Below are 15848 nucleotides of genomic sequence, written 5' to 3'. Positions count from 1 at the left end.
TCAAACATTTACTCTAACCCATGGGTGTGACAGTTTTAAAAACACTAAATATGTCCCACCTATTGCGTTGAGTAGCGACTCCAACAGAATCACGCCCACAATTAACCGAATCCGGAATTTGTCAAACTAAACATAGAGCCGGTGGGCAGCATTTTATATACAAGCACAAAAAACGACCTTATTTACAGTTATATGACCCAGGACCTGTCCTTTTTGAAAGAGAAGATTGGAGGGGAGAGAAAAGCACAGCAAAATACAAAAAAACACACTCAAAAATTCACATTTGCTGCTTGCTTCTTGCATCTTGCTTCTTGCATCTTCTGTGTGCATATATCAACCGGCTAGCCCCCGGACCGGCATACAGGCCATTCCTGCTCTTCAGGGCTAATTAAACTTACCAATCTTCTCGTCCCTAGCACACCATAATAAAAATGCACAACAAAATGCTTTTATTTCTTTGCCAAGCAGGGCCAATCTTATGTGGTCCAACTGCGTGACATTCATGCCACTCAAAACAAGTGGTCCGAAGATGCAAGGTGATTTTGCAGCAAAGTGTTGCACAGCAGAGGTGCCAGGCCACAAACCTTGTGGTCCATAATGTGTGTGGTGCAGCAAAGTGTTTGTGGCTGCAAGGTGCTGCACAGGTGCAGCAAAGTTATACTAAAGGATATGGCAGCAAAGTGCTGCGCCGTTTGCCTGCACAGATGTAGCAAAGTGCAGCAGGAATGCTGCACATATGTAGCAAGGTGCAGCAAGGAATGCTGCACAGGTGGGTGGTGCTGCACAGTTCCACCTCCAAAATGGTCCTGGGGTGGGGGAGAGACAAATCATGACCAGCAAAGCGGAAAGGGTGCAAATGTACACAGCAACACAAGGTAATGCAGCACAAGGGGCGCGGAAGAGCGAGCAGAGCAGGCTCGTCCCTAGCCGTCCGTACCCCCCATCATCGGCTTACACTACCCTAGCCCTTCCTTGTATTTACAAATTCGTCTCTACGTCATGTCTCCCATATCCCCCTCTAATCCAAATTCGTCCCCCAATCCCTCCCAGGAAGGAAGGAATGGAACAAACACAATGTCTCATTACGTCCTGATGCATCTCACTTACTCAATCAGTTTACCAAGCGTTGGTGTGGAGCTCCGTCCTCCTTGGTGAATGGCTGTGGATGGCGCGAAGGGGATTTCTCTTCCTAACTACACTACTGTCATTTACTTTTAACCTACCCGGGGTCTTGCCCTGCCAATCGGCCTCTTTAAACTATGTGGTTCTAAAAACCGAATTCCCATTGGCCACTCTGCAGTGCCCTTGAAATTTGGGTCTCACTCCCTCAAATTTTCACTCTGTGCCCTTGCACAATTTCGAGGCTGGGTCATGTGGCTCCACTAGCAGGTCCAACTACCTGCGCACCTCGGCCACTGAAGTCGCCACCCGAGCTTACCTGCTCCTGCGACTACCTAAACTGGGGAAGGCCCCTCCTGGCTCTTTACCCCCTGATGCCCACCTTGGCATTGGGCAACCCGGGTCCTTCCTTTGGATCCTCGGGCCCCACTCAACAACACACAACTACTCTAACTGGCTCCCAGAGTCTACCTGCGGCCTCACTTGGCGGACGCACTACCAGTGGCGGTGTGCCCCAATAACCATACTCACCAATTAAACCACACGCCCAGCCATTTCACAGTCTCACGCACCCTCCAAAGCACTACTTTGCCACTACCCGCACCACAGGTGTCAATATCCATACAAATTTTGCCTATACCCTTTACCTGGGTTTACACTACCCCCCTGGGCTTTCGCGAATGGCTTCCACTCTTCCCCCATTCAATCCTTTGCACCATGAATTCCACACCTTTTATTCACACACCAAGCATTCCACACCAAATATTCTCACACCCAATTTATTTCGCACACCTTTTTTTCTAGCACACCTTTTGTGCTTACTCACCTTTTTCCTCACACACCTCAAACACAGTTCCATTTGTCTTCCACACACAATTCCTTTTATTCTCACACAATTCCTCACACACACAGCATCATCTATCTAACTGCTTTTCCACTAATACTCGTGCTTCCCCGTCATCCCGTTACACTATGCACTCCCTTCGTCATGATCAACCATCTAATCTACATAAGTCCCCACTACAGTACAGTGTCACTACTTAACTCTCATGTCTCTAAGTCTGCTTACAGTTATATGACCGAGTGCGGAGTGGGTCGTGAGTGGTGAGAACCAGTTCTGCTAAATCCAGTTCTGCTAAATCCCGAACAATTATCCTAGCCCTCCCTCGGCTAGCTTCGGTGCCCCATGGAGGTAACCATCGCTGGCCCCCCATGTGCCTGTCACTGCCATCCCCCTAATATAATGCTCATGGGCCCTGATCATGTGAGGAATGGTTAAACCACCATTCCTCCATGTAGGGTACACTATTTCCATCAGTCCACTATACTCAAGCCTCTCCATGTGGATGTACGTCGTCACAGCTTGGCTTCGAAAGGCCGAGCAATCCATGCGGTGGGTTTGTCTCCTGTAGGATGGGTCCATCTGGCATTTTCGATCCAAAGGGGGAGGCATGGATGAGCCGAGGTTCAGGGCTCCATCTCTGCACGGGGCCTCGCGGTCCCACGCACGATGGTCCCCAACCGCCCATGGTCGGAGCATCGCACCCGCAAAGGTGCGCGGCTCCGAAATCTCCTACCTCCCCGTTTGCCTTTGCCACCACGGCGCGGCACCAACCATACAGGGCGGGGTCCGGCATGGGTCGTGCATGGCGGTCCTTGTGAAACCGCTGCGGCATCGATCCCCGCCGGTCCCCGTTGCACACAACTCACCGAGGGCTCACGTCGGCTATCCGTCGCGCTAAACGCTACCCCCCGGTCGGTGTCGATGCTTGAGCCGTGTTCTCACCACTCACGACCCACTCCGCACTCGCACACCTAGGCATCCTTGCCCCTCCCATACATTCTGTTACCGCACACTCTCCTTCCACGTCCTCTGTTGTGCATTCTCCCTTGCACACCGTACTCGCACCTGCACACTTGGGTAAACTCATACCTTCCATTACACACTCGGTAACACACTTTTCTGTTACACACTCTGTAACACCCACAGATGTGCACTCTCCTGTTGCACATCCAATCATCGCACACCCTCACGCACACCCTGGCACACACTCTTCCGTTACACACTCTCTCATTACGTACTCCGTAACGCCCACGGGTGTGCACTCTCCTGGTACACACCCAATCATCGTACACTCTTTTTCCCCACTCTCGGGTGTGCACTCCTTCGCACACTCTGTAACACACTCTCCTGTTACACACTCTTCCGGCACACAGTCCGGTGTGCATTCTCCCTCACACTCTGTAACACACTTCTCTCACACACACTCACGCTCCGGTGCACACTTTTCTCTCACACGCGCGCCAGTCGCCCTCGTACACCGCACGATGGACCTTCCACGACCGCCCGGGTTTCGTTTCTTTCCCAAGCGCGCCAAAACCCTTTTCGCGCCAAACACATTCGCGCCATTAATTCTACTCACCTTGGGGACCTCTTTTTCTGCCAGCACTTGTAAACTTTTGATTTCATTAGCAAGCACGACATCACGATGCAAATACAAACTTTGTACAAATCCCATCTCTTTCTCCCGCGATTTATCTCCTATTTCTTCCGTCTCTTCAATTTCAATTATAACCATTTCTTCGACGACCGCCGGCGCGCATAAAATTTCGTCTTCCAATTCGACCTTCCCCGGCGCTCCCGACATTTCTTTATCCAATTTGACGATCGCCGGTTTTTCTACACCCCGCGTCGCGATTTCTATATCCCCGGTCAACTTAGCTGTGCTCTGCCCAAGCTCGCTCTCAACGCACTCCTCACATCGCTTCACCCCGTTGCGTCCCAATGCGACCTCTTCGCTCAACCTGTGCCCAATGTCCTCCCGCATTGTGTCCATGTTGCACCTGGATTCGATTATTTCGGTGTCCATTTTTCCACTCATCTTTTTATTCTCCTCACGTCTCGCCTCTGCCCTGCTGTCCATTTGATCAATGTTCCCGTTCACGAGCGCTAACATTTGTCTCAGTAATAATTGCATGTCCATAAGCCCCACTTGCGCAGCAGGCTCGGCCCTCGCCGCCACGTGCGAGGCGCTGCCATTTTCTACCCATAATGCCGGCCCCTCTTCAATTCTCCCTTCGTCTACCAACTCTTCCTGTGGGTCCTGAGTCATTACCTTCTCCTCTTCATCTACCCCCACCGGCATTCGGCCGCCTTGACTAGCCATGGTACGAATATAAAATTGGTTTTTATAATAAATTTTGTCCGCTCGCAATTTGGAGCTCCAAAAAAAATTTTGTTAGGGTTCCAAATCCCACTCCTGACACCAATTGTTATGGTTTTCTGCTGCCCTTCTTACCCTTACCAAGGGGGGATTAAGCCCCTTGTTCCTTCTGGGCCTGGCGTAACCGAGAGACTTGAAATGCCTCTTCCGGGCAAGCACAAGTTATGGTTTCGGGACCAAGTCTCGCTCGTACCTAGATACCCGCGCCGCCACGGAAGTGGGGAACCAAGCCTCGCACGAGCCACATGTAATTTGAGTACACCGAGCGGATTGCATACCATGTGGTCCGTGCAGTCACCGTTAGTATTGGACCCCGATTCGAGCGGTTTTACTCATACCACGCTTAGCCAATGATGGAAATCACGAGAACAATCGAATGGAAGGAAGAACACAGGTTTAATTATTATCCCCAATATTATGTACAATGATCGGTAGAAGCAGAGACACAGAGCAGAACTTAAGCAGTCTTATTCTTAAAAGCCCAGACTCGGGCCCGGTCACACTCACACAGGGAATTGCAGGCAGGATGATGTTCAGGCCAAATGCGCCGGCTTGGTCGTCCAGGAACGGCGCCGTCCGGCTCTCCTCGGTCACAGCACGTCCCACGACGATGGCAAGCAGGCGGTGGAAGGATCCTCATCGCTCATCTCCCGAACAAAAGGCCGATGATGAGGCAGGAAGGCGGGAAGGAATGTACGCATCTCTCGGCACAGCTGGCGGTTCCACAGCGCGTTTAGCAACCAGCGCGCTATCACTCGTGTATCTCAATGTACTATAGCGGCTCGGCTTCAAGCTCAACCGAGTGTCACTTTCATATGAGCGCGTATCTTGGTTCATGCGCATCTTTCTCCGATCTCCTATTTCTCAAGCTCTACTGCTGACGGCGCTCCTTCAACTCCTCACTCAATGCCAACTCACCGCCAACTCCTTGCTCGACACTCGACACAACTTACTGCAGACCTCCACGTACTGATCCTGGTGGCTTTGGGCAACAGCTAATATCTGCCACGCCCTGAGCCTTCTCTAACCTTCCAACCATGCCCTGTGATGCAGTGCTGCAGCCACACCCTGTGAGCCCTGATTTTCGGCTCGCGTTTACCGTCAGCTTCTCTTCCGTCCTCATTCGGTCCCTGCTCGATTTGCTAGGCCGGCCTCGTGTTAATTTGCACCAAAAAGCCAAAGGCAGCATGGAGAGGCGTAAGAGGGATAAGGCAATGGAGGCGGGATAAGGCAATGGAAGTATGAGAAGGACCTATTCTCATTACTCTACTCAATGCAAAACTAACACAGGAAAAGGACTATTCTCACACATACTATGAAATAACTAAACTATCGCGAGGCTACGTGTTGTTTGTGTGACTAACTATGAGGGGGAAATTTAACCTTTATTATACAAACCTCAAAACCACAGCAATATTCTCTGGGGCTCAAATTCAAGGGTAGCAAGGGATGAGGAAGGAGTTGAAGAAGAGAAGGAGGAAAGGGAGAAAAAGGAGTGGGAGGAAAGGGAGTAAATGGAGGAGGAGAGGGAGGCAATGGAGAAAAAGGAGAAGTAGGAGAGGGAGCAAAGAGAGAGGGTGGAAAGGGAGAAAAGGAGAAAAGAGAGAGGGAGGAGAGGGAGAAAAGAGACAGGAAGGAAAAATATAAAAATATGGAAACCAGTGAGATTAATAAAAGATTGAAGGTATTACGGAAAATAAATCAAACTCAACGCACTGAGGAGGAAAATGAAGAATTTCAAAGTCTAACGAAAATATTATTTTCAAGAAAAACGGCATCATTGTCTTCAATTTTAGGGAGGAGATTTAAATGAGAAAGTGTGGATAAAGAAGAAGAAGGAAAAGATTATGTGATTGATGATGTTGGTGTTATTGACTTTAGTTAGTTTTATTTGTGAATAAATGGAGGAGAGAGTGAAGGCATTCCTAAGGATTATTTATCTTTTAAAAATCAAGATAGAAAAAGTTTTCACACTCTGTATGATTTTTTCTCATAAATAAATGAGTTATTGTGTTAAGTGTAAAAAGAAAACTAATACTAAAAATATATCGTATGTTAAAGGTAAAAATAACAGAGTTTATCAAAAGGGGATATGTTTAGTGTGTGGTTCTAAAAAGTGTCAATTCATTTCTGAGCACAAAAGTGTCAAAGATATATAAAAGTTTTTGTCAGGGAGTAAATTTACAACAACTGGAATACCATGGGGAATTACACCTACTGGGGTATTCTTTTCTGTGGTCCAGGAACAAACTTGGATAAAAGATTAGATGAGGCTGGCAATCTTAAACCTTGGTCTAAACCTCTAAATAGGGTTGATGAAGTGTGTATGAAGCACGATATTGATTATGGGAATACCACTCTATTGGATGAAAAACACGAAGCCGACAGAGAAATGTTGTATAATTTGTCTTTGATACAAAATCCAACGTTGAGAGAGAAAGTTGATAGGTTTATTGTGAAAAAATTGATAAGTGCTAAATTGAAACTTGGTCTTGGTTATCCAGGTGTTTCACCCTCAAAAAACTATTAAGCTCTAATGATGTTATCAAGACTGAAAGCTTTTGGCTGATGAATTGCATAAACCTGTAATCAAAAAGTTTAAAAGAAGGAAAGTTTATTCCATAGGCACCGACCACATATGGTCCGCTGATTTAATTGAACTAAATAATGATAAGGGATACAAGTATGCTTTAACCGTTATTGATTTGAGGAGTAGATATGCTTGGGTTGCTCCTTTGAAAAACAAAAGGGGTAATACTCTTATGTTAGCTTTCAGTGGAATATTTAGTAAAAGTAAAAGAAAACCAAAGAAGTTATGGACTGATGAGAGAACAGAGTTCAAGAACAAAATATTTATGAAATTTCTCAAGGGGGGGGGGGTATTAAATTATACAGCACCTTTAATGAAGGAAAGGCAGTTGTTATTGAGCGTTTTAATCGCACTTTGAAAGAGAGACTGTATAAAAAATTCACACAACTCGGTTCACAACAATGGGTACCTATAATTCAGGACATTGTAAATAATTACAATAATACAGTTCATTCATCACCAAAATCAAAACCATCGGGAACATTAACAAAATTAGAATATGAAAAGGAGATTAATTTGAGAAAACCCAAGTTCAAAGTTGGTGATATTGTAAGAATATACAGATGGAAAAGCCATTTTGAGAAAGGTTATACAAAGAGATGGACTAATGAACTTTTTAAAATCGTTGATATAATGGATACCGTTCCTTGGACCTACAAATTATATGATTTGAATGGGGAAGAAATCTTGGGTTCATTTTATTCACAAGAATTACAAAAGACACAAATAAGCAGATAATGTCCTTGAAAGCAATGGGTTGGCGCTTCACAATCCTCTACTGTACACCGCTGCGGACACTCGAGGGCCAAGTCCGGGGTGTATAGAAGGGGGCATCTGCTTTTCCTCACCCTAAACCAAAACCAAAGCAAATTATACCCTTGAAAGCAACGGGTTGGCGCTTCACAATCCCCTACTATACACCGCTGTGGACACTCGAGGGCTAAGTCCGGGGTGTATAGAAGGTGGTAGGCTCCACAGTTAGAACCATCTAGGCAGACCTCATAATATGTTTTACCCAAATTTAGTGAGTCTCCAAGGTATAACTCTTTGGCTGGGTCATCAGGGTTGAACACATTCTGTGGGTCTTGGTTGCTCAAAAGGTCTTCAAACAAATCAATCCTTTCACTTCAAGTTGCGGTAAAAGCGGTATTTTCATATTGCATCTCAGATAGAATTTCCTGTGAGAGAAAATAACAATGTATTAATTTAATACAATATTATTATATGTATAAATCAAACTTTGTAAAAGAAAAAACAAACAAAAACAACAACTCTTACCTCCATTGATAAGAGGTTTGAATCCAGTTCATCAATTTGAAGGTTGAGTTCCATACAGGTAGTAGGACTCCAAGGAATTGCAAAGTCATCCCATTCCATCTCGGCACAGTAGTCCATTCTCAAGAGAAGCAGGAAGTCTGTTTAAATTTAGCCTGTGTGGTCGGTGCCTTTTATAAGAATGGTTGTCTGGTGTCATTTCTTTTGGAAATTCCCTGGGCATGCCTGGGCAAGCCTTAACTGGAAATGATGCAATGGTAGAGTTTATAAAGTGGGTGGGGGTTAGGGAAAGTGGGCAAGGCTTAGCAAAAGTGGGTGGGGCTTAGCGAAAGTGGGCGGGGCTTCGTAAAAAGTGGGCGGGGCTTAGGTCAAGGTCAGATGAGGTCATTAAGAGAAGTATATCATTTCAGATTAGCTCAAGATGGTGATTCTGTTTTTAAGAGAATTAATGGAGGTGCTGGCTCTGAACGTACAGGAGGGTTTACCGTGGGAGTTGTATGCAAATGATCTGGTGTTGAATGTGGAGAGTATGGATGGACTGAAGGAGAAGATGAACAAGTGGAAGGAATGTATATATATATATATATATTTTTTGGTATACAGGATCGAGGCTCGTGAAAGAGCTAACATGAATTACACAAAAAGTCAAACAGACACACAAAACATATAATAAGGGTAGAGGTAGACAAGATGGGGAGAGAAGGGGAAGCACACAAACACAACATTTGAGAGCAGAGACATCGGGAGATCTGTGGGAGGGCTTGGGGGGGGAGGCGTGGGAAGGGGGGAGGGGTGGGAGAAGTATAAAACACAAGGACACTGCAAGGACTTCCAGGAAGGAAGTTGGTTGGAAGTTATGGAGTTGGAAGGTATAGAAGCAAAAGGTCTGAAGGTAAATATCGGAAAGACGAAGGTGATGGCAAGTAGTAAAGCATGTGGTGAGGTGGAAAAAACTTGGAAGTTGGCCGTGTGCTGTGAACAGGAATGGTGTCGGAGTGAACTCCATTCAATGTACAATGTGCGCTGAGTGGATTCATCAAAAATGTAGTGGTCTGAGAGGCTCAAAACCAGTGTGGCAGCTACATCCAAGTGTAAGGTGTGCACAGAGGGAGCTGCAGATGGAGGAAATGTTGAGTTGGATCTTGGAGACGGCATGAAGCTGGAAGGTGTGAAAACATTTTGCTACCTAGGAGACATTCTGAATGGAGAAGGTGGATCAGACTCGGCAATGGTTGCTAGAGTAAGATGTGCATGGAAGAAGTTTCAGGAACTGAGTGGCTTGCTGACGAGGAGGGGAGTGTCGTTGAAGCTGAAGGGAAAGGTGTATGCTGCATGTGTGAGAAGTGTTGTGATTTATGGGAGCGAGACATGGGTAATGAACTTAGAGTGTTACGGATTCGTCACTTCCGTCTTTGTGGTTTTCATCTACTTGAAGCATTTTTAGTTTCATGTACTACTCGTATTATTGTTACGGTTTCAGTGTGAAATGGAGATAACTGTTTTCAAAGGTAAAAAATAGTCTCCGAAGAAACACGAAATGGGTTTTTTTGGGGGGTTTTTTTTTGTATACAAGATCGAGGCTCGTGAAAGAGTGAACATTAATCACACAGAAAGCCAAACAGACACATACAACAAATAACATCGGGAGCGGTAGACAAGATGGGGAGAGAGGGGGAAGGACACAAACACAACATTTGAGAGCAGGGACCGAGAGACATGGAGACATCGAGAGAACTGTGGGAGGGAGAGGGCTTTGGGGGGGAGGCATGGGAAGGAGGGGGGTGGGAGAGGTATAAAACATATGGACACTGCCAGGACTTCCAGGAAAGAAGTTGGAATTTCAAACAAGGTGGATCTGGGGTGAATTAGTGGGGGTAGAAAAGATCAAGGTTTTGGCTCAAGGGTGAAGGAGAAACCGGAAGAAGAAGAAGAGGCGGGCGTGAGGATCGAGTGAGATTGGGGAAGAAAGGCCTATCTGCTTCGTGGTGTCGAGCTGACCTTGTGGACATTGGTTGCGAGCGAATATTGGTTTCCCGGGAAAGGGATTCCCATGACGGGGATTCCCGTGACAGTGTCGTTATTGCTGTTGCAAATAAACCTGCGTTACGGGTTTTGGTTTCGAGAGTGAATCATTGTTGGAGGGCAAGCTGACGCCTCCATTATCGGCCGGTCCGCCATTTCACCTCGTACCAGCCATTGGCCTGGTTCCCATGTGTGTCGTGGATTTTCCCTGGAGCGATCTCCGCTTGGGAACTGCTGATCGTTCATGTCAGCTTCATTGTCTGGTGAACGGAAGGTGTGAATTCCCAATCACCTTGTGGTTGAACTATTACCGGACAGACGTCGGACTGGCCTCTCATCAAGCGGCTCTTCTGCAGCGTTGGCTGTCAGCCGTCCTGGGTTCAGGTCTCAGTACGACCTTTTATTGTGATCACTGGAGCAGGGATCGACCTTGGCCTGGTGGCGTGACACAGTGACTTTGGGGAATGTTACAGTTCACTCACATTGGAGTACTGTGAGTTATTGATTCAGGAATATATTGGTGGTACCATCATAGGAATTGCATGGTTTATGATGTGCAAGTGAGAGTTTCCTTGTACTTGCGTTAGGGCAAAGGGGGGCATTAAGCTCCAGGGGGCATTAGGCTCCACTACACAAAGGAGGGCATTAGGCTCCAGGGGGCATTAAGCTCCAGGGGGCATTAGGCTCCACTACATTGTAAATGCATTATATTTTTTTCATGATACACCAGCCATGTTCTCAAGTTTTTTTTTTTGTTTTTTTTGTTGTATACAGAGTCGAGGCTCGTGAAAGAGCGAACATTTATCAAACAAACAAATCAAACAAACAAGCAAACAAAGTATATAAAAAGGGGAGCGGTCGACAAGATGGGGCGAGAAGGGGAGGAAGCACACAAACACAACATTTGAGAGCAGGGACATCGGGAGATGTTTTTGGAGGGAGAGGGCCTGGGGGGAGGCAGGATAAGTATAAAATGCAAGGACACCAAGGACTTCCAGGAAAGAAGTCAAAAGTCACCTCAAAAAAGTGGATTTGGGGTGAAATTAGCGGGGGTAGAAAAGATCAAGGTTTTGGTTTGGGGAAGATAAGAGATGGTGGTGAACAGCCGTTTTAAAGACCTGGAGGGAGGAGTGGGATTGAAGAGAGTGAGGGAGTTTGTTCCAGAGGTGGGAGAAAAGAGGAATGAAGGAGTGAAGGTGCGCAGAGAGTCTTGAGTTTGGCAGTTTAACCATAAGAGGGTTGCAGGCAGATCTTGTGCGACCTGCAGGAATATTTGAGGGACAGAGCCCAGAGAGAGCTGGAGGAGCAAGGCCGGAGAGGAGTCGATAGAAGACGGAAAGACCACCAACCTGCCTGCAGTGATTAAGTGAAAGGCCCTCGGAGATAGCGTCATCGCGGGAGATTCCAATGATTCTGAACGCTTTGGTTTCAACAGCGTGAAGACGAGCTAGGTGTTAGGCAGGAGCACCAGCCCAGAGAGGAGAGCAGTACTCCATTGAGCTGCAGATGAAAGCCTTGTATGTCGTGAGGAGCTCAGGTGTGCCAAGGAAGGACTTTGCACGACGAAGGATGCCCAGTCGGCGACTGGCTTTGGAGGCCAGCTTGGAAATATGGTTTTCCCAGGAAAGATCATGGCAGATAGTGAGACCCAAAAGCTTGAGTGACAGAACTTCTTGGAGAGGATTATTCAGAAAGTAGATGGGAGGGTTGTCCAGTCGGTCTTTTCGGAGAGACATCGTAAGAGTGTGAGAATTGTCAGGATTGAAAGACATGTTCCACTTGTTTGCCCAGTCTGTGATTTTGTCCAGGTCTGCAGAGAGTGAGGAGGCTGCAGACTGCCGATCTGAGGGATGAGGAATGGAGCGGCAGAGAGTGGAGTCATCAGCAAAGAGATAGAGAGGATTTTCAAGAGAGTCAGAGAGATCATTGATGAAGACCAGAAAAAGCACAGGGCCCAGAACACTGCCTTGGGGAACTCCAGCCTGAACAGGAAGAGGAGATGAGAGAAACCCATTCAGGGCTACACGTTGACTACGACTAGAGAGGAAGTCCGCCAGCCATGCGTGGAGATTTCCATGGATACCAAAGGAGGAGAGTTTGGTGAGCAGAGCGGGGTGCCAGACCATATCGAAGGCACGTGATATGTCGAGGGAGACAGCTCTAATTTCCTGTTTGGCATTGAGGACCTCCATCCATTGTTGAGACAGCAGAAGCAGCATGTCCAGAGTAGAGTGACCTGGTCTGAAATCAAATTGATGATCAGAGATCAAGCCATTGGAGAAGAGGAAAGATTTCATATCCGAAGCAATGATGGATTCCATGACTTTGCTGATAATTGGGAGATGGCTAATTGGTCTGTAGTTGCTAGGATCTGTTTTTGCACCTTTTTTGTGCAAAGCGGTGATGTTGGCTGATTTCCAAGCAGATGGCAGTTGACCTTGAGCAAAAGAGAGGGTGAAGAGAACAGAGAGAGGGAGTGAAAGAGCGGAAGAACAGGATTTTAGGACCCGTGGGCTGATGCCATCAGGTCCAGTTGCAGAATCAGAGTCAAGGTTTGACAGAAACTTTTCCACCTTGTCAGGAGGAAAGGACACGGAGTCCAGGAGCAGCTGGGTACGACTGGGTATGGTGGGTACAGAGAGGGATGGGTTTGGGACACAAGATTTAGAGGCAAACACAGAGTTGAGGCATTCAGCTTTTTCACGTGCGGAGTCAGCTGTGTAGCCATTTGAGGTAAGGGAGGGGATGGAGGGGGAACAAACACCAGAAACCGATTTGACCAGACGCCACCAGGATTTGGAAGAGGGAGACAGACAAGAGAGTTTGGTCTTGAGAACGGAGAGATATTGTTTCCTGGCTCTCCTGAGGGTGGGGACACACATGTTTCGGGCTTTGTGAAAGGAAATGAGATTTCCTTCCGTTGGATTTGCTTTCCAGGAGACGAAGGCAAGTTGTTTCTGGGCAACAGTGACTCAAGAACCAATCAGAATGAGTTTTTCTTGTACAGGAAGTTATTATAAAATGCATTTACAATGTAGTGGAGCCTAATGCCCCCTGGAGCTTAATGCCCCCCTTTGTGTCGTGGAGCCTAATGCCCCCTGGAGCTTAATGCCCCCCTTTGCCCTAAGTGTTAATATTGTGTGAGTTTGAATACAATAATTGGTTTTGTATCAATTGCTTGGTGTGGTTCTACCATTGCTCATTGGGTACACCCACATAATAGCACATCTTTCTGCCCTGAATCCTTTCGGGGCTCGGAGGTACACCGTGACCGGGGTTTGGGGAGGAGCATGTAACAAGAGCAGCAATGAAGGCTGGAAAGGGTGGAAATGCGAATGGTTCGGTGGATGTGCGGAGTATCGTTGAGAGAGAGGAAGACAAATAATGAATTGCGAAATATGATGGGAATAGAGCCTGTGATTGATGCTGTGAAGAGGAACAGGTTGAGATGGTTTGGTCATGTGTTGAGGAAGGATGAAAGTGACTGGTTGAGAAGAGTGATGGAAATGAATGTAGAAGGAAGTAGAGGACGGGGAAGACCGAGAAAGACTTGGATAAAGATGGTGGAAGAAGAAATGCGGGTAAGGGGGTTAACAAGGAAAGATGCAGAAAATAGGGCAAAATGGAGAAGATTGTCATGGGGCCCGCAAGGCTAACCCCGCTCGAGTAGGGGAAATGGCTTTAAAATGCATATTGTTGTTGTGAATTTGTTTTATACCGTGTACACCTTCCCCCATCCCCCAGCCCTCTCCCTTCCACAGATCTGACGATGTCACCTGGTCTCTAATGTTGTTGTCCTTGTGTGCTTCCCCCCCCCCTCTCTCTCTATATTGTCTCCCACTCCCTTTATTACATGTTTTATGTGCACGTTTATGATTTTGTTGAATGTTAGCTCTTACATGATCTTGGATACAAAAAAGAAAGTGTCTTTTTTAATCCCACGTTTTCTTTCAGTGCCATGGCGTAGAAATACGAGCTTCAAGAACTCCATGCTGCACCCACTGCCTGGAGTGTGGATTTCATCAACAAATGGACGACTTGGAAACCAGATGGGTGCATATGCAGCACTTTATGGACTTGCACAAATGAATGGACGTCAAGCGTATCTGTCAGTTAATTCAGCCAATGAACTGGGAGAAATTTTTCAGCTGACACTACCGAGGTTACCTGAGAACGAGAACAAGGATTTTAACAATTTCTTGCTCCATGATTGGATGGAGGAATCGTATGAACATATCTCCCCAATGCGTGTTCATTTGACAGGGTATCCAAACTCCTGGACATTCTATGACCGCTACCGCGATGCAATTCTTCGGGAATTCACATTCCGCCCGGTGATTCGTGAAACAGCAGACACATTCCTCAGGAGTGTTGCAGCAAAAAGCAGTATCCAACTCTCAGGTGCTAATATGACTTTTGTAGGTGTGCATGTACGAAGAGGAGACTACGTGAGGGTTATGCCAAATGTATGGAAAGGTGTCGTAGCAGATGCACAATACTTAATCAAGGCAATGACGCACATGCGCGGGCGCCACCCTGACTCTGTGTTTGTGGTGGCGAGTGATGATGTAACGTGGTGTCGTCAAAACATCAACGTATCACGAGGAGATGTGTACTTTGCAGCTGATGGCATCCCTAACGCAAGCCCAGGACAGGACCTTGCAGTCCTGGCGGCCTGTAATCACACCATAATGACAATTGGAACTTTCGGGTTTTGGGCTGGGTACCTATCAGGTGGTGATGTCATATACATGGACAAATATGTCCTGCCAAATTCACCATTTTTGAAAGTTTTTCGGTATGAAGCTTTTTACCTCCCTCATTGGAAAGGTATCCCAGCCAGTTCATCAGCTCTCAAAAATGATTGAAGTGCAGTATTGCATATTCAGGTTCTTGTGATCACCCCGATGAACTTGAGTCAAATTCTCGATTTATTTATTTTAATACAACAACGAGCCTCATGGAAGAGCAAAGTTTAACTTTTGGTGACATCATGTTGTGTTCACCACCATCATCTGTGCCTTTATGCTTGTGTTCTGGTTGATCGAGGGATTTACAGTACCAGGATAGTGGGAAGAAGGATGAGCGGGTTATATACAGTTGCTTTTTGAATAAACAGAATTGACTGGGAATCGGACACTTCGGACGTCTTTTCTTCCACACTAAAAACTGACAGTGGCAGCCATGAGCTATGTTGACATCCATGAAGTTTCACGGGTGTCTCATCTGGGTTTGATTCCCGATCTGCCTTTCAACTGTCGGATTAGTGGGTTTTTTTCCTCTACATAGTCGAGGCTTGCAGAAGTGATTGAATTAGTACAATGAATGGGCATCCTGAACAAACAACAATTTTTTTGCTCTGACCTACAAAAGGACATGGCAACAGTGGTTTATTATAGGAAAAAAAAAAACTATCTAACAGAAAACGATGATCACGTATCAGTGCGTTAGAATCCCAACAATCGCAGATTCGCACTTTGCAGAACCCAACTATTCGAGGTATAGAAAATGTGAACTGTTTCTACCTTCACGGGTCCTCGTGCTCCAGATACTCACGGTTTATGTTGGCACACATAATCCCCCCACCACCATCTCGCACAAACATCTCCCATAAACAA

At 46.5% G+C, this 15848-nt stretch overlaps 1 protein-coding gene across 7 annotated transcripts in view; it reads left to right on the top strand.

Moving 5' to 3' along the window:
* The window catches only part of LOC137426520 (galactoside alpha-(1,2)-fucosyltransferase 2-like), a 73941-nt gene extending 58554 nt beyond the window's left edge, over positions 1-15387 (top strand). For all 7 annotated transcript variants that reach the window (XM_068115108.2, XM_068115109.2, XM_068115112.2 and 4 more), the window contains one exon: positions 14185-15387. In XM_068115108.2, the coding sequence (XP_067971209.2) occupies positions 14185-15098 (914 nt within the window). In that variant the 3' untranslated portion in view covers positions 15099-15387. The remainder of the gene's footprint in view (positions 1-14184) is intronic.
* The last annotated feature ends 461 nt before the right edge of the window (positions 15388-15848 follow it).

The sequence above is a fragment of the Myxine glutinosa genome, chromosome 5 (assembly GCF_964187855.1).
Source record: "Myxine glutinosa chromosome 5, kmMyxGlut1.1, whole genome shotgun sequence".
In the NCBI taxonomy this organism is placed as follows: Eukaryota; Metazoa; Chordata; class Myxini; order Myxiniformes; family Myxinidae; genus Myxine; species Myxine glutinosa.
Note: the sequence above shows the minus strand (reverse complement) of the source record. Positions and strands in the feature narration are given on the sequence as shown.